General features: G+C 33.0%; 2 protein-coding genes across 4 annotated transcripts in view; one reads left to right on the top strand and one right to left on the bottom strand.

Moving 5' to 3' along the window:
- Window positions 1–3,644: 3,644 nt before the first annotated feature.
- On the top strand, window positions 3,645–8,818 carry sosie (oogenesis-related protein sosie). 2 transcript variants are annotated; one of them, XM_088047924.1, is made up of 5 exons: window positions 3,645–3,738; window positions 3,793–4,351; window positions 4,558–4,686; window positions 6,606–6,761; window positions 7,737–8,818. In XM_088047924.1, exons 2-5 carry the CDS (start codon window positions 4,222–4,224, stop codon window positions 7,805–7,807), a joined length of 486 nt encoding a protein of 161 aa, XP_087904050.1. In that variant the 5' UTR covers window positions 3,645–3,738; window positions 3,793–4,221; the 3' UTR covers window positions 7,808–8,818. The 2 variants fall into 2 exon arrangements, with proteins under 2 accessions (XP_087904050.1, XP_087904052.1); XM_088047926.1 differs by lacking the exon at window positions 3,645–3,738 and having other exon boundaries at window positions 3,756–4,351.
- A 4,121-nt stretch (window positions 8,819–12,939) lies between these two features.
- The window catches only part of LOC148167391 (lachesin-like), a 74,788-nt gene continuing 64,518 nt past the window's right edge, over window positions 12,940–23,209 (bottom strand). The window contains exons 7-9 of one of the 2 annotated variants that reach the window (XM_088047972.1): window positions 17,913–18,053; window positions 15,973–16,095; window positions 12,940–14,708 (exon numbers count right to left, since the gene is read on the bottom strand). In XM_088047972.1, the coding sequence (XP_087904098.1) occupies window positions 14,644–14,708; window positions 15,973–16,095; window positions 17,913–18,053 (329 nt within the window). In that variant the 3' untranslated portion in view covers window positions 12,940–14,643. The remainder of the gene's footprint in view (window positions 14,709–15,972; window positions 16,096–17,912; window positions 18,054–23,209) is intronic. The other variant, XM_088047973.1, reaches the window with a different exon arrangement.

The raw sequence follows: 23,209 nt of genomic DNA, 5'->3' as shown, positions 1-23,209 counted from the left end.
CAAAAATTCAATAATTTTGTAAACTTGCTTAGAAATGTTTTGTCAATATGGAACAAAATTTTGTGGTAACCACAGAGCGCAATGTTACAAAGATTTAGTAAATTAACTTTTAATATCCTATAAACCTTTGGAATGAAACATTTTCTTGAAATTATATAATTTTGTTTCACTTAGAAATTTTTCTGTAAGCTAGGATCTGATTCTCCAGGTAAGAGTTGGTGCTTTACTTACAAAACACTATGTACAGGGTCCGTCAACTCTAGTGTCCCGGGCCAAAATCGCTATTAATTATGAAGCTATAAAAATATTTTTTTGTACATAAAGAGGAAACGGAGCGCTACAAACTGATGTGATCAGTTTTACTCTTGTGTTAACCATATGTGAAATAAACGCAAAAAACTACGTTTTTCAAAAATCAAAATGGAGAAAATAGTGGAAAAGTCAACCTGTCTTGTCTTATTTTTCGTGAAAAGGATGAAAATGATGTTAAAATTTGAATTAAAATATCTGGTACCGATAATTATTTTGGTAGCTTCATAATTAATAGCAATTTTGGCCCGGGACACTAGTGTTGGCGGACCCTATATATGTTTTTCAAATATTTTACAAACGGTTACCACTAATAAAGAAGATAAAGAAACAGTAAACACAGTTCAAAAAAGTCCAATATTTTTTGCTTCGTACGTAGAACACAATTCTGCAACATACGAAATCGCGATGCAGCGTATTCTTTTCGTACGATCCAGACTAAGAATTGCAAAATCTTGCAAACTTTTTTTGAATGTTTTTATACATGGTAAGATGCCTGAATGCCTCATTGTGATATGAATTAATCAACGAGCGTAATTATTCGGGTTTTTTTTACAATACATGTACTGTCAGTGTCAGCTGAAGGATTTTGGTACACGTGTTCTTTTTTTTGATGTAGGCCCTAGATTTTTGAATTGGCGTTTTTAATAACTGTGTAGTTGTCATTCATGTGCCCTTGTGGAAAAAGAGTTCGCTTCGCTCTTGTGCAATTCGTTGCCAGCTTTTACTAAGTCGCCTAATATGGTCAGTGTAATGTGTGAGTAGTCTTCCTTTGCTTTACTTTTCCTTGTTATCGTTAAATGTCATGTTCGACAATTCGTCAATTTTTGACGTTTCCCTTCCACACTGTAAAAAAGTTGCAAAATTTAAATCTTCACCGCCTCGATTACTCGATTACGTCGTTGGCGTAAGCAACATTAGATATAATTTTCAAGTTAGTTATGGCAAAATTGTACACGACAGAAATTCCAGACCCACCCTTGATGCTACAAACATTTATAAACACCTTGTACATGTTACTAAACCTATTTTGACAATTTAAAAGCAAAACTTTTGCAAAAAATTAACACTTGTTGCAAAAAATCTTAAAAAAAGGAAAGTGGGAAAGTCTGTTTCAGCTGTTATTTACCTTGAGTTTTACAGTTGGTCTTGACAGACTGTTTTATCTCTTCAAATACTGATAACTAACAAGTATTCTGGCTTGCAGCCAATTAAATTTGTGACTTCTTACTTAACATTTTTTTTACATTTATGTTTAATCATAGAATGAAACTGTTGTTAGCTCTGAAAGGATTGTAAAATCCTGTGCATTAGTTTATTTTGCATTTCCGGATTAACCTATAAAGGCTTTTTAAAATCAAAGTCCTGTTAAGTTGGAGTGCATCGTCAATGATTTTTTTAAAGCCATTTTTAAAATGAGTGTGTTTTTATACGCACGTTATAATGGAAAAAGATTTAAGTTTGAAAGTAGTTTTATACACACTTGTATTTCTCTTAATTAAAAACAGAAAATTTGGAAAGTCATCTATGAAATGTGTATTTTGTGTTGCATTTGATTGTCCACAGGCTCGTCATCTTATGTGAACTTTGTTGAACATATTATTTTCAACTTTTTAAAACAGTTTAGATTAATTCGTTCATATAAAACTTCAATTAAAAATCCACTTTATCTTTCCTGTTTTTGAATAGTTCAATTAATTAATAATAACGAAAATAGTGAAATTAATAATAACTTATCGAACATATTTCGTGGAAATCAAATTATTCTGTTGATCGAAAAATAATATACTTGAAGCGTGTCTCGTTTTTATCCAATTTTATCATTGGGTTAAGTCAAGGGATCAACTTTAAAGGATATGATAACGACTACTCGTATCTAAATAAAATTTTAACAATTTTTCGACTTTTGGTTTGGTATTTTCGTTTCTAGCTCACTGCGCGATGACTTAAAATGGAAGTTTTAGTGATTTGTGAGCGTTGTTGGAAGCAATCAGTAACTTAACTTTTTTTTTCAAACAAAAGCGTATTTGCAAGTTTTTATTTTTAACATTTAAGGCGATTTTCGGGGTGGCCAAAGTGTTGTTAGACCTTTTTTTTATTAATAAATTTCATATATAGATACGAGATTTCATGTGACAAAAAATATATTTTGTAGACACAATTTTTGTGATTTTTTGAATTTTAGATTTGCAAGCATTTATGTTGTTTAACTTGTGATATACATTAGAAATTCATTTCATGCGTGCTTTGGATTTATTTTAAGAAACTCCACGGTTTATTCCTGAAAATTTGTCATTTCAGTAATAAATAATTCTAAAATATACTACGCGTAGAATTGCGTATTCGCTGGATGTAACGAAATATTTTGTATGTATTCAAATTAGTGTAAAGATAACCTTGAGAGTTTAACAAGGCGTACATATTAAATGTATTCACAGGAATTAAAACCTTTTAAGTCTGAATATTAATTAAGACAATTCCCCGAATGTTCGATGAGTCGTGATGAATCTCCAAACTATCGTAAAGAAAAAGTAAATTTTGCACTGTTTTTATTTTATAAAATATTCACAGCATGACTCATTATGAAATACTTGGTGCAGATTGAAAAGGTAATTTGTGTGCAATGGAAACATTTAAATAATCTTTAGATCTCCAGAAAGAGATTTTATTCGTAATGCGTGATTCTGGTAACAAAATAAATATTAAATAGCTACAATAAGTTGTGCTAGAAATTACAAACATGTAAAAAATGTCTTGACTCTTTAATATCAGAGACAATGTCAACAAGATTATTAACACAACTTCATAATATAAAACAGTCCGGCAACATCAAAGGGCTTAAATAAATGTGTGCAAACTCCAAAATAGTTTTCTTAATAACTGTCAAATTGTGATTAGTTTTATTGCATGACTTGAGGGGACAAAAATATAAGTGCGACAATACTGAAACATAGCCATGAAATCGTTATGAGATCGGAATCGTGCTTTTAAGATGGTCTCACATTGTTAATGTTTGTACGGCAAACATGCAACTCGTAAATTTACAAATTTGGCTGTTGTTGCAACGTAATAACTTGACATGATTTGTGATGGCGTAAAACAATGGCGTAGCTAGAAAAATTAAAAAAATCGAAAGGCGTGGAAATTTATTAAAATGAATTGATAGCATGGCTGCCTTTCAAGGTTAATCTTAATCAGGTGTCATACCAAAAGGTTGCCGCTCCAATATGCATTACCTAATAAATAATGAATTATATCGATTGTGAGTGGTCGGGTTGTATTCTTTGCCAAGAATACCGCATGATCGCGTGCGAATTATTTTTTTTGGTTTATCTTAGGTTATAGGGTTCAAGAAAATGTATAAATATGTCACAAGCGATAAGTTATTTGATTACTCGTGTCTGGGTAACTTTCATTTGCAAGTTGATGGTAATGATCAAGATGTCTTAGCGGTGGCACAGTTTTAACGTGGTGTATTTTTAGGGCTAGCGTAAAGGTCTAGGGTTAATTTATCCGACTGACTGTAAAGAAAGTTATAAATAATAAGCTTTATGTAAATTAGAGGGTTGGTCAAGTGCTTGAGGGCTTGGCGGGGGGGCTCACAGTTTGAAAAATGAGTTTCGCACATACCAATGATGGGCAAATTACTGGAAATTGGGGTTCGAAGGGGTTGCAGTCCATGACGTAATAGATCGCGTGTTATAAAACGTTTCAGGCGCCGTGAGGCCTGGTGCCTTATCGGTTTAAGATCCATCCACAAGACGCTAATTCTATGCTATACACACGTGCCTGACTTAATGTAAAGTTTAAAGCGCTTGCGTACAAATGGTGGCTGACCAAAGCTCTGCACCATAACGCATTTTGACCAGGGCTGTGATTATAACACCTCGTTGAAGTCTTTCAATTCACAAGATGAACGCGTTATATGTGACAGTGTCTATTCCGCTCCTGCTTGTGTTGGCTGGCTTCAACCACGCTCACGGACTTACAACTTTTGGAAAGTCAAATACCCAAGGCACGCAACAACCACAAAAACCAGTTGGTACGGACTTCTCCAAATACTATTACAAAATGATGAAGTTTTGCACGAAAATTCGACTCCTGGATCGGTATTACTTCATCAGACATCATGTCTCACACTTATCTACTTCTGTTCATTTCTCTTGCAATTTTTCTTCCTTTTGGTACTTATTCTTTCTTGGCGCCTTCACCAAAAGTACACCAAAATAACTATCCTCTCTGTTTCAGCTCAACCCAAAGCCTGCACGAGCCAAGACAACTGTGCTATTATTAAAGGAACCACATGTATAAAAGACCGCTGCTTGTGTGGAAACAACGAAAATCCTGTTAATGGAAAATGTGTCGCGTTGAAACAAGGTGAGCATTAGAAAATTTTTATTATTAGTGAATTTAAAACAGTGCCAGTGTCGTAGTGTGAAGTGCTTCCAGTATAGAATGTGCTAAAAACTGTGTCACCGACGCTCGAAATCTAAGACGCAATTTGTTGTTTCACCCGATCCAACTACACAAATTTACAAAAAAACTCATTTTTAACTTTAGACTTATCACTACCTGGACCAATGTCCTTGTGCTATTTTCTAACCGACAACTATAATCAATATATTTGAAAATTTTTAAGGTAATGCACAGAGCTATTACGAAAGTTTGTGAGTTAAGACTGAGCTTTCACAAAAGAGACGAAAACATTTCAACAAGAAAAGGAATAATCCTATCTTTCTATTTATGCTTTTGGGAACTTGCAAAGTTTTTAAATATGTATTAAAAATGTATTTAAACGACAAATAAACTAGATATTTGATTTGAAAACGGGTTTTTACAGTCATAACGATGGAGTTTTTTTAGCCGAACTATGTTTTATCCATTTTTAAAGGTTACTAATTCCGGATTATTACAAGCGACATACTTGTTACATTCCACGAAAATTCATCATTTTTATTAACTTGAAAATTTCCACAAAAAAAAAACTGATGCGGACATTTTCATTATTAACGAATATAATTAGTGGAGTATTTGTTGTAAATCCTTCATTCCTGTAGACGCCGCTTTTTATTAGAAAGTAAAAATCCGCTAAAAGAAAATTGAATCGCCAATCAAAGAAAGAGTCTGGCAAAAATAAATTTATGTTCACAACGGTAAGTACCTCCTCGAGGTAAAATGTAAACTATCGTAAATAAAATCATTTTCTGACTTTTTCATGTATATTCAATAAGCAGGAGACACGCGTTACGTGAAAATTACAACTTAATTTATGTAAAAATATTTAAACGATCTTCAGTTCCTTGTAGTGGTAATGCTTTCATAATAGTGAGAAGAAATATCGGATCCAGGATTTATTTTCCAGACACTTGACATTTCTCTTTTCTTCGAGCTATTATTAAGTGTTTAAAACGTGGTTGGCAATTATATTGACTTTCCCGTTCATGTGAAAAGCTATCGGGAATAGTTTATTTAAAACTACACCGCGAATCAATTTTGTTCTTGACATAATTTCTATTTTGTGAACCTGAAAGTCGTTTCTAGGCCAGGTGAAAAAACAATGTCTTTACGCGATGCAATGTAAAAAATAGATGAGTGCCGGAAGAAAGAAAGGTAATTATCAAACAAAACTGTACAGTTTGTTCTATCGATTTGAAATTCTTATAACAACAGTTTTGACAAAAATAGTGTTAATAAGGGTGAAAAATTCTTATTTGGGTGTGACACGCTATTAAAACGACTTATTTTTTCGTCGTAAAACTGTCGTCGTGGAGAGGGTTTCATTTAAAAATACTCAAGATTAGTCAAAAAATTTACGAGGAACTTCAGTCTGATAGATACAACTTAATATAAACACGCACAATAGAACCCTAAGTAACATAAATTATATTGGATAAAGCTTCTTTCAGCACGAAATGTTGAACCAGACATTTAAACAGGTAGGGAAACGGACTAGTTAATAAACTCAATATCGTGATTTTATACTAACTACATTTTTACAGACTGTAGTTTAAACTCGTTAATATTTAAGCGAATTAAACTACCACAGAAAAACAGAATTGTTCTTAGGTTGAAAAGTTTTGTTGAATATTTAAAAAGCGCCCTTGGATTGAAGGTAGCAGGGCAGTTTGCTCCTAAACTAGTGTTCTACTTTTGAGTGGTAAAACGATTAATTTTAATAAACCCTAGACGACAAATTAATATTCCACACTTAATTTAGGATATGAATTAAACATTAATGACCGTACATTGAACTAGAGTCCTAAAAATAATAATTATTGATAACATTTGTTTTTCAGGAGCAAACCACATATGCGACAAAGATGATGATTGTGTAGATGATGCTCGTTGTCTTTCACCCCCTGCGAACAAGAGCAAAGCAATTGTTAGACCAAATGACAAAATATGTGTATGTGATGAGGGAATACCTGAAACACCGCAAGGAACATGTGGAGGTAATCAAAAAAAAATTCAATTACAGACGTTCCGTGCTTGTCAGTCATTATTGAATTTTTCGGATAGAATAAACGCAAAATCAAAGACTGCACGAGCAAGTTTTATAGTCGTGTTATTTAAATTTCCTTTTCCGATTTTTGTTCGCTAAAGTACGGCGATATAATACTTTAAAAATGTACATGCTGGTCTCTGATATCGATTTCGTTACAACCACTAATTTAAGTTTAATTATATGCAATCTTCAAATTCAAAGTTTCCTACTTTGCTACAGAATTTTCCGCGATAACTGCACATTAATTAAATCAACTGCAGCATATATGCAGTAGTTTCTTATTTATCGCTGAAAAATTAATACAGTTTTGATCGTATCACGGCCATTGTGACATTACTAGAAAATACGTAATTGGCTCAAACTAAAGACATATTAACAATGTCCAACGCAGGAAAATTTATAAATTGCTGTTTTGTGGCAATTAGTCTATAGCGTGTTAGGTGACTAACAATGTTTTCCAACCGGTTAATATTTGCAAATAAATTGCGTTTATGACCGACTTTCGTATTTTTTGCACCACTAGAAACAATGGAGCGCGACGGAGTTGCTTTTAGTACTTTGAAACAATAGTAAGTGTGTAGTTTCCAAATTTATTACATTTGTACGAAAAATATTTCGTGTTGTAACATAAAAGACACAATTATAGAGTGTTTAATTGTTGCAAAAATCCTGTAATTACAGAGACCACCCGAATTTAGGTTCCGTTGGTTGATAGCGTGTTAAAGCGAGTCGATCGTTGATTTTTTTTTTGATAAATGCCAAGGCACGAATATTTTATATTAACTTTGATCTTAACAGGAAAAGATACCAAAATTAAACGGGCGATTTTTTTATTATTTCATATCAGTGGTGGCCAGTTATAATTAACAAATTGTTTCGGGGTCACAATTTTATTGTGGTACTTAATTTTTTTTGTTGGCAGGTGAATCTAATTTTTTGGTACTGCCTGGGTTAATAATGGTTATCACAAGCCTATCAAGGACACTGTACTGAAGTCTGGAAGTACGAGGACACCAACCAATTCAATTTTCACTTTAAATCCTTACTTTAATGAAGTTAAAACCATGTTATAGTGCATGTATTCAAATAATTTACACAACTGTTGCAAATTTTGTTTGAAAAATCATAACGTGTCAAACTAAGTTGTCAGCTATAAAATATGTATCAGACCTGCACTATTAGTGAGTTTATAAATGTTAAATGTGTAGTTATTTTAAAATATTATAAAACTGGGGTAAATTGAAAAAATGGTGGTTAAATTAGAGAGAGATTCTGGTGCATCATAACAGTACAATTGTAGGAAATTAGTAATTTTAATGTGTTATTTTTTTACACGAGCACTTTCTCAGATCATTACACATGTAGAGGACTAAACGGAATTAGGGCACATATGTATTTTATTATCACCAAAAATAAAGATATACAGGGTGTTTGGGGTTTTACGTGGCAATTTTAAAACGTAGATAAATCTTGATAAAAACTGAATAAAAAACACTTTGGTTTTTGGAGCACAATGTTTAAAGACGAAAGAAATGCATACCATTTCCCAAAAAGTGTCTTTTTGCTTCTTATTAATTACTTTGGGATGAAATGACATAAATCATTCATTTAATTACCGTCTTTCGTTCGGGAATGATATTCGTGTCGAGTTATCGCGTTTTTCCTGTGGCCAAATAGTGTAGTGTGTGAGTTGATTTGCTGTTTACCGAAACCGTTTCCCTAATCGGCTGGTTCTTTCTCGAGAAATTCTGAATCTCGAAGAACTGAACGATACTTAAGGTAAGCGTCAGTGGCACTCAATCATGTTCGGTTAAACATTAGATTCACACATTATTTACAGTTTTTGTTCAGTGTATCAAGACAGACACTCTCTTAAACTTTGGCACTTAAAACCCGAAACACCCTGTAGATAAACAAATTACAATATAAATAAAATAAATTTATTGTAATTTTATATGTCTTACATTATATTCCAATATTTATAAATAAATTATAATAAAATTCTTTAAGTTATACACTTATTACGTCGATTCGTCATTCACAGTCGGCTTTCCAACGGTATGTATTTAATTATTTCTAATTATTCCATTTCATATTTTTCACTGTTGTAATTTGCGAATTAAGTTTCCATAAATATAATGCCCAATTTCGGTTAGCAACACACTTCACTACTGGCTTAAGCATAATTCACTTATTTCGAAAATAAAGCACGTTTCTCAGCAGACTCATTTTTTCAAATCTACACCTATTATTTGATTTTGCGACAATCCTTGGCAACGAAGAGAAAATAAATAAAAGTCCCACCAGAATAAAGAAAAAAGTGTGCAGTTTATATATTTTTGAAGCTTGGAATTGGCCTAGCAGTCAGTGCACAATACAGATCATTAAGCAATGTAAATGTTAGGATGCTTTGTTGATGACAGAATTATTAAATTCCGATGACATTCCTTTAAAATCAACGAATCCATCAGGACTGCACGTAAACCCCAAACCCAAATTACACTATAGAAATAGTTAGCCTCCGGTTTGTGGTTGCCTATTCAAATCCTAATTTGGCAGCGTGAGGAATGAATCGCACTCCTGCTATTTCTCTATCAGGTGCCACAATTTAATGAGATTTACTGAAAATTTACAGTGTGAATTAACCACCTCTAAATATGTTTAGTTGTTATTATGATGAATAATACAGAGAACACTTCCCCTTTTATATTTCTAATTACCCACCTTCACAGCTCGTTGCTTGTTACATAAAACATCTGAAAAATTCGAGTTTTAATGTAATCAATACAGGGGCAAATTGCACAAACAATCAGTTTACTACACACAAACGTGTTGTGTTTTAATTAAAAATTTCTAATACCTGGACAGTAAAATCGCGATAATCTTGAAATGTCGACGTTGTATTTTTTAAAATCAAGTTAAAAATCTCATCACGAGAACAAAGTGTAATAAAAATATTTTCAGTTTACTGACTCATTTGTTCATCTGGTGTTCGTTAAGTAACCTAATATAATAGCCATGCCTCGCTGAATTCTCACGATTCGTTACCAATGATCCAGGTTTGCTGCTGTTCCAACATTTTTGTAATATTTAACACGTCCCTCACCATTATAACGAGGACAGTTTAACTCAAATAAAATATTAAATAAATTAGCTTTGGAAATTTTTGCAGGGAATGGGAAATGAGTGCCGGAGAAAACCCCACGGAATTAATGGTTAATGTCTCGAGGAGGCAGCAATTTTATTTAATTAACATTAATTTGTTGACAATGCTACAAAGCTGCTCGAAAAATTTTTCACATAGAAAATGCAAAAATTAATTCCAGTCAGAAGCACCGAATGCGTCAGATTATAAATTTATTGGCTGAATGAAACCTGGACTTTTCCGGTTTCTAAGTCTTTTTCATTTGTAGCTTTCATTAGAGTCCGGTATGAATAAAAATCTAGGATTAAATCAATTTGATTGTATTAATAAAGCAACGAGTTTTCAATAACTCCTTAGAATCTCAATGAATATAATAAATTAAATCACGTGGAAAACTACTTAATCTAAATTAGCTTCAGCTCGTTATTAGACAGCAATTTTTAACAAAATTATCTTTTTCTTTTATAACAAGAGCTCGGCTCTGATTATTTTATTAAAAGAAACTAAATTATATTGTAACCTTCTTTAAGATGTTATATAAAAATAACCGATACAATTCCAATTAATGTAATTACCTACTGGATTTTGTTAAAAACGTGTAGGAAGTTTCTGGTGTAAAAACAACTTTCTCGTAGAAGATTCATAAATTTCGTACTTCTATCTCAATACTTAGAGTCTTATCAATCAACTTCATCTTCTGAATCTAAATTAACATTCATTTGAATCATCCACGTTGGAACCAACACAGATTACGTTTGCTTTCTCTGCATTGAGCTTGCTTCAACCTAAATGACATAGTAGAAGTTCAGATCGCCTTTTAGACGAGGTAATTGCAATTCCATGGGCTTTTAAAACCGTTCTGTTAAGTTTCAGTCTGGCATGTGTTTACCGGTCTCTGCGTTCACCTACGACACTTGACAAATGAACTATGAGAGGTAGACAGATTAAATATAGCAGCATCTTGGCGTGCATTGTGTTATCCATGTTAAACAATAAAAATTTAAATAAAAAACCAACCCCAATTCCCGAATTATTTTATGTCACTTTTATAAATTGCAAGAGGTGAAAAATAACGCCTGATTTTATAAAAGGACTAAATAAGTATTAAACAATCTGTTTTCTGACAAGGTTTTGTTGGTAATGAAATATAAGGGTAACGTGCAAACATGATAAATGTAACAAAGTGGAGTTGGAGAATTGTTCAAGTTGGATAATCTCAGAATTAGGAATTTGCTATAAATTTAAAAAAGATAACCCCAGAAGTAGACTAATAAAGGGTATTAAATTAATGGGAGCTTCCTGATTAAAATAATGTCGGAAAAGTGCAATTTATTCTAAAGAAATGTCCATGAAATTTATACAAAAAATTTATCATACCCAGTGAAAGTTTGAAATAATAATTAAGTTTAAGCGAGTTGAAATCTGGTTCCATTGGTAATTTGGTAAACTTGGTTAGAAGTAATACGGAGATATTAAGCCGCCTCAGGCTGGCCTAACGCGGGCCTTTGTCCAGATTACACTTTCAGTATGTAAACTAAACATTCTAAGATTCCTCTTTTTCGTTTTTACGCTTTCAAGTTCATTTCCATTAGAAACAACTGTTCAACTTGGTCATAGAAAGCTGAATACTTTGCGACTTGTTGTAGATCTTATTCTCGTATGCAAAAGGTGCTCTAGGTGCTTTACGCAAAGTAGAAGTTACCGCTATGTAAACTACGTTGGTAAACTTGGGATGTGTACTCTGTTCCCGCTTTGGTCGAACTGCGATACAATCAGTTAAGCTTACTCAAGGGATAAAGTAGCTAACTTTTCAAAGAACACTGTTTATTAGCTAATTTAGGCAGGTGAGATAGAATCTGTGATCCTCACCTGCTCTAATACCGTACAAACTTTATATCATCCTGCTGACTATCCTTTATTTTCAAAGCTGCAACCGCAAAAACAAACCGACATTTACTTTAACTTCAACTGAAATGCTAAACCACACCGTAAACGAATATTTTAAAGTCAACATTAAACATTTCCTTTGAATAGCGTATGTTATTACGAAATCACATGAAAAAATTACCGCACCGATTGTTAAAAGCAATAAAAAAATTTATTTGTCACATTATTTGTACCCTACACCTCCTGTAGAATAGTCCGTTCTTTATTCGATTTTTTATAGGAAAAAATCAAACTTCAATATTATTCTTGCGGGGTAAATTAGCATAACTCAACAAAAATAAATAAAAACGAACAGAAAAATTACAAATTGATACTTACGAAATTCAGGAGCGAAGAAAAATCCATCGTAACACACAAATGTTTGTAATATGCTTTTTAATTACCGCCAGCTTCATCCATCATTATTTAAAGTAGCATCAAGTCATAACTTAGCCGCGCATCCACCATAATGAACGTGTTTTTAAAGGTTTGAATTAATTTCGCAATTAAACTTATATTTTTGTTTCCTCTAATATTGATTAATTAATGGAGCTTTTATTAACTGTTTTATTATTCAACTTTTGTTAGGCACCCTTTATGAAACTTGAAGAAATGCTAATTAAATGAGGCTAATGTAAAAAACTGGATGAAATTAAAACCAACTAAAAAAGTCAGTCGTTGAGTTAAAGAAATATTCTTTTAAACATTGATTAAAATATAATGTTTTTGATTAATGTTTATTGCGCTGTGTAATTATTTTCAGGCAACTCGGAATACGAAACGATTTATCAATTTTTAGGAGTTGTTATTTTAAATGCGACATTTACATTTTAACGTTGAAAAATCGGGTAAATAAAAGAGTCGTGATTCTCTTTATAGAAATGTAAATTTTGAGCTAAAAATAAACAATAAAAATATTAATGACAGGTCAAAAAGAAAAGCGGGTGTTATAAGCTTATTATTTAATTTAGACAAAGGATCAGTAAAAAATTAAGTATCTATATATCTTTATTATATACATATCGATACAAGGTTTATATATGCAAATACAATTTCAGTTTTATAATTTTTCTTATCTTAAAACATAAGTTAACTTGTAGCGAAACATCGTATCTACAACAATTTCCTATAGTATTTGTTTAACGGAAATTCAAAGTATTAAAATATTTGGCACATTGACAAAGTAAGACACGCCTCACTAACTAAAATTTGAACTAAAATACAGAGTGTAGTCTACTCCAAAACCATCATCATGTAACAATAATCCCACATGAAAACAATTTATATACAACAAATGAAAATAATAATTATTAATATCAGTACCTCACTAAAATCTCTAATACCCTGTCAGTTTTAAAGTACAGAAGAACGGGTAAGATAAGGCATTCACAAAACGCTTAGTATAATTGAAGCAACAAATTTAAAGGTGGTAAGGCAATGTCTACATCGTGTGTCTCAGACTGATAATTTTAAAAGCACTACCAACGACGACAAACTTGAGGTCACGACCGATAAAACTACCACTTATTATTTTCAACCGCTTTTTCGAGCAACGATCTGATAAAAGCAATGTTTCGAATATCGTTCGGCTGGATTGTTTTAGCTGAGACACCTGGTATACAATTCCACCCTGAAGCAATCTCTTTTATTTGCAACCCTTTTCTCAAAAAATATCGAACTGGTTCTAATTCAACAACCATTGAGTTTTCTAGTGTGGATATTCAACATGTAAACTGTCACAATCACGCGATACCCTTAAATTTGGTGTTTTATGAGTTGCATAACCAACTGCTGTGTTTTCGAAGCGAGCGTTGAAATGAAATTTGTTTTTTTCAGTTGTAAATAAAAGAGGCCTCAAGTGGTTAAAACTTTTGCTGTAACATATAAAAAAATATAATACCTCGTTCTTTCAGCGTTCAGAAATCAACATTTTGGGTGAATATTTTCATTTGATGTATAGTCACACTAAATTTTTACAAAACAAGAAGTTATTTTACTTATTTACAAAGTCTACACTCCTGAATTAGTTGTACATAATATGTACTACAATAACATTTCGGACGCTACAAAAGCTACATGAATTTGATATTTTGTGCTTCTACATAAATATTGAGGAGCTATATTATTCCCAGCCAAATATCCGTTGGTTTGCTTTGATTAAACAAATGAATCTTTTAGAAACTCGGTTGCATCATACATTTTATCAAGTCTATCGTTGTTTAAAAATTTAATGACTTGGCAAAAGTCAAATTAGGACTTGTTGAATCTGCTTGAATAAATGGGTTAATAATTTAAGGCACGTGAAGTTATCTAGGTGCTCTACGAAAGGAAACGCAAAGCAACAAATTTCGGTTTTTGCGAGAAAAACCAATATTTTCTTCGGTGGTTTCGCTCGGAACGTGTATGATGCAAGCGTGTTTAAATTAACATAGAATAAGTTTGTGAGGATTATTAACTTAGATTGTTACAATAACACAAGCCAGAACCGATTAACTAAACTAGTGCAATGGATTGCATAATGCATAATGCATGCCCGTTAATTAAAGGCATTACCAACTAGACGATTATGTTAAAAATTAATTATATTTTCCTAAACGATGTCAGTCTTCATTCAAATTAGATGATACATGGTATAAACAATTGTACACTTATGCTTTGGTTTTAAGCGTCCTTGTGATTTTATAATTTGAACTTAGTGTTCCTAACAATCTACTAAATAGTAATTATAATGAATACACAAAATTCGTGTTTGAGGTATTCACCGCATCGCGCTGAACATTATTATGGGAAGTATCCACAATGAAAGCTGGCAATTTAGGTAACCTGAAATAAAAGGAAAATTCAATTAACGCCGTTTAATTAATGAAAATGCTATTCAGTTTTGCAATAAAATATTTTTGTGATAAATTAAAAATTGATGAGGGTCAACAGGCGGTTATGTGTGCAGCATCAAACAATACTGACTTCGTTTGCGGGTCAATATAAGTCATAGGAAATTGAGAAAATTTCATTTCCGACGACCTTTAGGGCGTGTCATAAACTGTATATGACGGGGTATATACTAAGTACAATGCGGCTCAAAACCAGTTCCTTCTCGACGATTTTAAAGTTTTCCACCAATTTTTACTAAAATCCAATTTAAAAATCTATTAGTTTTTGGCGTTTCAAATGTTATCTTTTTGAATATATAAACCGTTCCACGTATTTGGTACTTAAAATAAGTGTACTAAATATTCAGTAATGTTTCAAACGGATTTAAATTAATTCTAGTGTTGTCCCGATGCTATTCGATTATATTGAACTATAATTGGTTTCTGTTGAGTGATCAAACCTCTGATTTATTAAAACAAATGAGGCCGTACTTTTGATGTGGTAAATTTTGAATTCAGCGTAAATGCAATAAACCAGTTATTAATAATTATAGCTAGTGTTGTGGTAGGAACATTAACTTAGAGGTTTTCGGTTGAGAAATGCAAAGTGGATGACCTCTGAAAGAGAATGATAAATGTGTCGAGGGAAAACACATCAAAGACAATATGTGTTGAAACTCAAAATCTCAGACGATCACTTGGCTTTGCCTTTTATTATTGAGACCATGAATTCCATTTACATATAAATATTTAAAGCACCCTTAAGTACTATCTACACAGTAACGAAACTTGGATTGCATTCGAGACCGGAAACTTGAGCAAACTATTTGCTAATTAAAATCAAGAGTAAGCTAAACGTTCCGAATAAAATTTAGTTTTTTGGTTTTTAACGACAAATTTAATGAATTATTCATGGGTGTAACGTTGGGATGGATTTCAAGGGACAAAGCAATTTTAGATATCATACGATAGCAAGGCTGCTTCAATTGTCTGTTCTATAGGGGTGCTGATACAATTCGATTTTTTTTAATATACGATAATGGCTCAAAGCTTTAACAAAAGCCTGAAACGCGAACTTTTCAACTTTTACACCATCATTAAGGTTAATAGAATTGAAGTTTTAACCATTGTCCCGGTTCCGTTGTGTTTATTTTCGTCTTCTAACACGACAAAATCCACACGAGCATACTAATGTTAATTTTACAAAAGAAACTTACCTGAAGAACTATCTACATTGCTTGGCACGATGTGACCGTAGCTGCCACTTTTACCATCTACGTCTGAACTGGATTTTTGTTCGGACTTGTCAATTTCATTCAAATTTGATTGGTATTTTGAGCCTGTAAAAACGCATGAGTAATTAAAAATAAATAAACATCATTCTAATTTCTCGTTTTAAACACAAAATATTTCTTGTTATTCTAACTGAGCGCCACCATTATATACGAAAACTTGATGTGTTGATATTTTTAGTTACCCTCCAATAAAAAGTATCAGATTTCTGTTGACATGAGTCGGAAATTAAAAACACTATAGCTAGAGACTGCAACTTAATAACATAACTAATCAACCGATATTTCATCGATTTTACAAATGCAACGTAATCAAGATAAAAATACCTGTGACAACAGAACAGAGTAAATTCGATGTTCAATTACGGAGATATGTGTCAAAATGTTGATTGAACTAGACAAGTTAATACTATATAGGCGTCTGTGTTAGCTGCCAACAAGACGATGGTGACATTTCTAAAATATTAACGGGCGCTGGTCAAATGCATATTTTATAATAGCTCTGTAGTTGCTTCTCTGAGGTTTGAGTGTGAAAGTTGTCCATCCTTGAAAAATTTAGGCAGAGAAAGATAATCGAATTAGAGCTCGTTGTAGTTAAAATTCAACAAATAGAGGAAGGAAGATGCTAATCTTCGTTTGATTTCTAAATTTATTCATAAACTTGTATCCATTAGGGATTAACTCTCTGTCTAATATATAATGTCTAATTCTATATGCGATTATTTAAGAGTCAGGAGTTTGCTAATGATCCAAGAAATACCCGAGTGAATACAACTAAATTGTCGTGTTAAAGGTTGCATAATTTTTCTTATTAATGATAGCTGAGCAGAAGTGCGAAGAAGGAACAAGAAAGAGAGCAAAGTCTCATTAAAAATCCCAAAGACAGAAGTTTCGGTTGGTTTGTACTGTGTTAAAAACACCTCTCAATGGTCAAGTTTTAGCATTGAGATTATGACGAATATTTTATAATGCTGTGCCTTTTCAATACTACACAATGCGAAACGTGTTCAAACTTTTAACTGCAATTAAAAAAGAAATGAAAATACTTTTAAGGATAAAAGTTAGAAAAACTGGGTGAAATAACGCTTTTAAAACTTATATTCCTTTCACAAAAGAAAAGAAAAAGATCCTTGACTACTTCATCTTTAATATTTCCACAAAACAGAAATTATAGTCACCACATACTTACTCCAAATTCCTGGCACACGCAATCTTCAATTGGAATTCATTTATAAAATACTTTCATCTTACACTTGCCGAAAATTTCCTTTAATTTAAAGCCTCGTATTTAAATATGCTATGCTTTGTAAGAAGTAGTCTAGAATATGCAAGTAATTTCAACAATTTTATCACTTTCGAGAGTAACGCTTTACGAAAATAACACTACGCCGGAATCACTTTCAACGCATAAAGAGAGCAATAAATACATTTTTTAATAACAATAAAGACGTTGAAATTGTTTGCGAGGCGGTTTAAGCTTCTATCCATAGCTATGCTTTGTTGCTCGAAAGAAAATCACCCTCTTTCATTTCTCCAAACTAAATCGAAAAACACTAAACTATCTCAACTCAAAATAATCTGACATCAAGTCCACAGATACAATGGTGCGTTTCGAACAACTCTTAATTTGACGCTGATTGTTTTAAATTTTAATGACAAAGATGATACAACAAAACATACAATACAACACTGCGATGCACCTCCGCTTTGAATACTCTACATTTTTATGTACATATAAAAGCGCTTACGAAACGAACGGTAATTCTATATCTAAGTTCTACGCTATTCTGGTTAGCTTGGTTTCGTGCGAACAACAACAATTAGTAATGCCACTGTACAATTTTTGTTTACAGAAACAAAAATACCTTTCTCGCCATGATGGATAGTGAGCGAAGAAGGATTTCCATAAACAGAATTGCTGAGATTGCCATTGCCCAATATATCCTTGATCCGGCTTGGCGTTTCTGTTGTTGTTGACTTTGGTGGCGTCGTTGGAGGTGAAGAAGCTACGACAAAAACGTCCATCAATTCTCCTCATCAGCTACCAAATTCAACTTTCACGTCAAACTGTTACAGTTATTTTAACCCACATTAAAAATACTGGTACTTTTTATTTATTATTCTTGTTCTAAAAAACACGTGGCGTCAAACATTTATTTATGCAAAGAGGATTGTCGTCTGAAAAAATGAAAGTAACAGGTGTTTCGAGTGTATTTTGTGTAAAGAAATGCCCCGCATGAAGTGTAATAAAAGAATATTTTTTGTAAATATCGAGGAGGTCGGAGGGTTGTGAGTTGTGAGAAATCGTGTAACGGCGGCGTTGCGACGGTGGTTCGACGTCGATTCGGTCGTTACCGCGATGTGACAATCTGCCGCCGCATGACGACATATTCATATTCATTTTATCGTTGATGAATTGCGAGATTTGAACATTGACACTGATTGAACGGTACAACTTGATTAGATACGGTGTTAAGCGAGTAAGTTGAGTGCTGGAAAATTTGTCATTCCCTTATACTGCCGACGTTGAGGTTACAGATGATGCCACAAATCGCTAGTACCTGAGACGAATTGCCTACATCCCTTTTCAAACAATAAAATAAATAGAAACCTTGAGTTTGGTAAAATTTCCACGGAAGGTCTTTTGTCATACATGTGTTTTTTCGACTAGATTTGTTTGATTACTTTCCCGTAATATTAGTAGAGTAAGAAAAGTCAGCAACTGTCGGAACGTTGCGCCAAGCTGTTGCTATAGTAACGACACGTGTTGAGCACGGCGTTACTTTGTGAATCTTGTCACGTTATGAGATGAAAAGGGACCTCTGGGAAAAGCAAAAGGAGACGAGGAGATCGAAGGGGTGGACTTCAGATCGAGATGATGACGCTAAACAGACACCCCAAACAATTGAATTAGAACAATACAACCGCAAGTCTCGTGAAAGAATATGCAATATGCAATATTCATTACTTCTATCCTTTCAAAAAAATAAGACCTCATTTGAACTCCTAGATGAGAAAAACTACCGGAAATTTACACGGTAACAAGGAAAACTTTTGTCTTTAGACGAAATGTAATGAAAGAGACCACAAGTAGTTAGTCATCACATTGTGCAAATGGTGGATGCGCCGGGTAAAATTATATAATTTTTTTCTAATTTAAAAAAAAATGTTTCAAATGAAGTGAATTTTATTAAAATTAGTAGACAAGTGCCCCATCGAGCGATTACATTCAGTTTGATTACGTCACAACAAAAATTGTGTTAAAAATTGATACTTTTTCTCTCATCAGAATGCAATATTAGTATCTTGTCTATGTAGCAATTATAAAAACGTTGTGTAGTTTGGTCAGTAGAAAATGATTTTAGAATTGCGAGAGAAGTGCGACAGACTGTTATTATTCCATTATGCATGTCGAGAGCTTGGAATATCTATGAGTGGCAGGGCATCAGCTTCGAAGCAATCTGTTTTGCTCTTTGGCCAGCAACATACGACAGTTGAAACTTTGACGGGAAATGTGAGCAAACCCATCTAACTGATTTGCAAAGCGTTAAAGGGGCACCAGATGTTATTAAATAATCAGATGCTACTTGGGTATAATGTTTTCGAATCGGAATTTCGATCCTTGTTCGGAATGTTGACGCGCTGTACATTGAATATACAAATGAGAGGCCGAAAGTGACTTCTTGATCTATAACGTGATGGCTGCCAACAAGTCTCAGTGATAAAATACGTTGATTTTTGTCCGGAGGAAGTCATTAGTTCGGTGCGCGACGTGTGCAACATGAGAATAAATTGGTACCTCCATCTTAAGTTTTTTGAGTAATAGATCAAGAAGCGAAGAGAATGCAGTTTGAAAAATACATGTAATTTTCCGTATTCGCGAAGAAGCTACCGGCTGGTATACAAATAGCAAATTTAAAGTGTTCCATTCTAGGAAATGGGATGATGGTGATGCAGTCGAGTTGACTTACCTGTTCGGGCTCGAATAAATGTTAAATGATGCACACTAATTAACAAATGCAAACATTGGGGTTTGTTGGAGCTATCTGCCGAAAAATGGCTAAACACTGACTAGCTATGAAAGTCGATATATTGGCAAAATGAATGGTCATTCCAATAAATCTACGGTTTACATGCATACAGTGGCAAAATACATTGATGTTGTCGACACGAAACAACAGATTTAGTAACATCGTAACCATGCTTTGAGCTGCATTGGCAGCTAATGCAACAACCGCTTCTATTTGTCATCCGCAGTTCTACGTCTACAGAGGTAGGTTATAAGCAGGGAAGGCGGGTTTAGCCTATATACGTTAAGCGCCACTATGCTGATTTTACATCAAATCAAGTCTGTACGTCGTTATGTTTTCGATCCATTTAACTAATCGAACATCTGTCTGATGTGTTCAGTTGAAATCAAGTTCTATCCCTGGCCCTGGCCCTATACCGCGGCACCGGTATGGAAATAAGGATAAATTCGTCGAGAGGCGAGCGGTCGAGATGAATCGACGAATCCAGTTGATGGTCAGAGGGATCTTGACAAATAGAACCCACGTAACCGACGACAGGGTATTTGGTAATTTGAATGATTTGTTCCTAACCGCAAAGTCGACCTCACCCAGATCATGGTGGATGCAACCACGGCAAATACCTTTCTTCTGGATATTTTTACTCAACAAGTAACATTCATAAGAAATGAAATACGAGCGCGCATCTGTCCATGTTATTGTTGTATACAAGTTTCTTTGCGAAGTGCTTCCTAACGGTTTCCAGATATATAACCGCTGCCGTCTGGCGATTCCACTTTTATAGCAAATTGCTCGATAACGCAGTAATTTATGACTTCTAAACGCCCTTTTCCCACCATACTTATAATTTATTTCATTTAAACTTAATATTAAGATTCGCTCGATACAAACAACAACTAACCACGCGCCCTTCTACATCAAATCGAAAATATCAAAATTACGTTACAACCATTCAGTTAACTTTAACTAATTTGTGATCGCTCAGACACAACAAACACGTGTGAACTCTCTTCTATAACAAGTTTATACCTTTGAGATAACTGCCACAACTCTGCTCCAACACTTTTTGGACATTCCGTACGACACGCTTGCCTTTTTTATTAGCATATTAGCATATTCTTTAAACTTTTATACAAAAAATGCACAATTGCAGAAGTGATTAAATTGTTTGTTAAACTAATCGCGGGTTTAAAATAACAACTGCATTTATTACGAAAATTGAGATTTTCATAAAATTGTACTCTTTTTAACATTGCCCTTTTGTTTTCTTAATCAGAAAGAACGTAAACACTTAAATAAAAAACCCGTAAATTATCAACATAATGCTTGAAAATTAAGACTAAAAAAAGAAATAACATACTTTTAACAAAAATAAACAGAATAACAATCATAAACTGCTGAAATAAGTGAACTTTAATTTGATAAATCATTCATAAGGTATTGTAAAAATTTTGAATAAAATAATAAAATTTTCAAATTTTGCATCAATTTTGCACAGTAGTATATGAAAAATCAAATTGTTCATTTTATTTGAGAATTGTTAAAAATAAAATGTCGAAACCACGTTTTTTTACTTTTATTTTTCTGTATCTGAAGTTAGCAATATTAATATAAGTTTTTTCTCTATATCTGAGATTCAAATTTCTAACTGCATTATGTTTTATTATGTTGTAATACCGAAATGGCAATACAGTAGAACCTCATTATCCGTGTAAGGGTGTTCGCATCAGTGCAAAACGGAAAAACAAAATTGTCAGTTTAAATTTTTGTCTTTAATATGTAATTAATAGTCATCGCAGAAACTGCCAAAAATGCTTGAAATAAATTATTTTGCAAAGAAAACAATTTCAAATAAGAAAACTAAATTATCAAGTAGCTGAGAAATTTTTGAAGCAAAAAAAACAACTTCAAAATATTTTGTGCGCCTTCATCATTTTTCATGACATTTGTGATATTCATTTGCGACAAGAAAATCACCTTTTGAATGTCTAGGCAGTCAAACGTGACATTTCGAATAGCTGGTTTTATTTTGCAAGTTGGCATCGTTGTCAATTGTCTCAATTTGTGTGCCGATTTGGAGGCCAATGACCTTCAAAAATAATAAAGGTAAACTAATTAAATAAAGATATCACAAAAATTTGCTGAAACAGATTTGAATTAATCTGCAATCGTTTGATTTGAATGGGGTGCTACCAAACTATTTCCCAGCTGATGAAATTCCCTTAAATGAGGGAATGACGTTTGCAATTCAAACCAAAAGTCAAAATAAATAACTATTAATAATTGTCGGCGCACAAATTTTCGTGTTTGACACGGCTAGAAAATGTTTTCTAGCCTAGTAAAACAAATAACTATCCGCGCTTCATGGAATTTGTGGTACTCATTTCCGGCAAGAAAATCATCTTTTGAAAGTCTAGGTAGTTGAAAGTGACATTTAGAATAGTTGGTTTTATTTTGCTAGTTGGCTTCACTGCCTGAATGTCAATTGTGTCAATTTGTGTACCATTGTAGAGGCAAATGATCATGAAAATTATTAAAGAAAAATTAATTAATTAAAAAAAAAATAGAAACACATTTGAATTTAAATTAATCTAAATTGTTCGATTTGAATTCGGAGTTACTTACCAACGATAAAATTTCTTTAAATGAGTGAATGACGCTTCAAATTCATGCCAAAAGTCAAAATAATTAACTATTTATTATTGTCGGCGCACAAAATTTTGTGTTTCTCACGTCAGGAAAACGCTTTGTGGAAAAATGCTCGGAAATTGAAATCCTCGCTTTGCGAACTCGGATTTGAACATTTTCCTTGCATTTCCAAAAGAACATTTACCAGTCTAATAAAACAAATAACTATAGTTCTATGTATTACGTCTAATTGTTGACCAGAGGGCGTTGATTGTTTATTTTTTTTATATTTAGAATTGTAATTCTTAAGAAGTTTATATATTTTTGATTAAAAAAATAAATGTTCCAAATTAATCTTTTCGATTATTAGTACAGGTTCCGGTTCTAAGAAGCACGAATAATCGAGGTTGTACTGTAGTTTATAAGAAAATAAATATACAGTCTTAATATTAGAAACGAAAAATTTGAACGGAAATGTTTGCGATATTTATCCAGTTTTCCAAACT

This window comes from Gnatocerus cornutus, chromosome 10, assembly GCF_029298725.1.
Source record: "Gnatocerus cornutus isolate USDA-ARS CGAHR chromosome 10, icGnaCorn1.1, whole genome shotgun sequence".
In the NCBI taxonomy this organism is placed as follows: domain Eukaryota; kingdom Metazoa; phylum Arthropoda; class Insecta; order Coleoptera; family Tenebrionidae; genus Gnatocerus; species Gnatocerus cornutus.
Note: the sequence above shows the minus strand (reverse complement) of the source record. Positions and strands in the feature narration are given on the sequence as shown.

Coding starts and splice junctions, on each gene's coding strand:
- sosie (XM_088047924.1), top strand. CDS start 4,222: ATGAACGCGTTATATGTGACAGTGTCTATTCCGCTCCTGCTTGTGTTG. Junction 4,352..4,557: donor ACAACCACAAAAACCAGTTG/GTACGGACTTCT, acceptor TCTCTGTTTCAG/CTCAACCCAAAGCCTGCACG. Junction 4,687..6,605: donor ATGTGTCGCGTTGAAACAAG/GTGAGCATTAGA, acceptor TTTGTTTTTCAG/GAGCAAACCACATATGCGAC.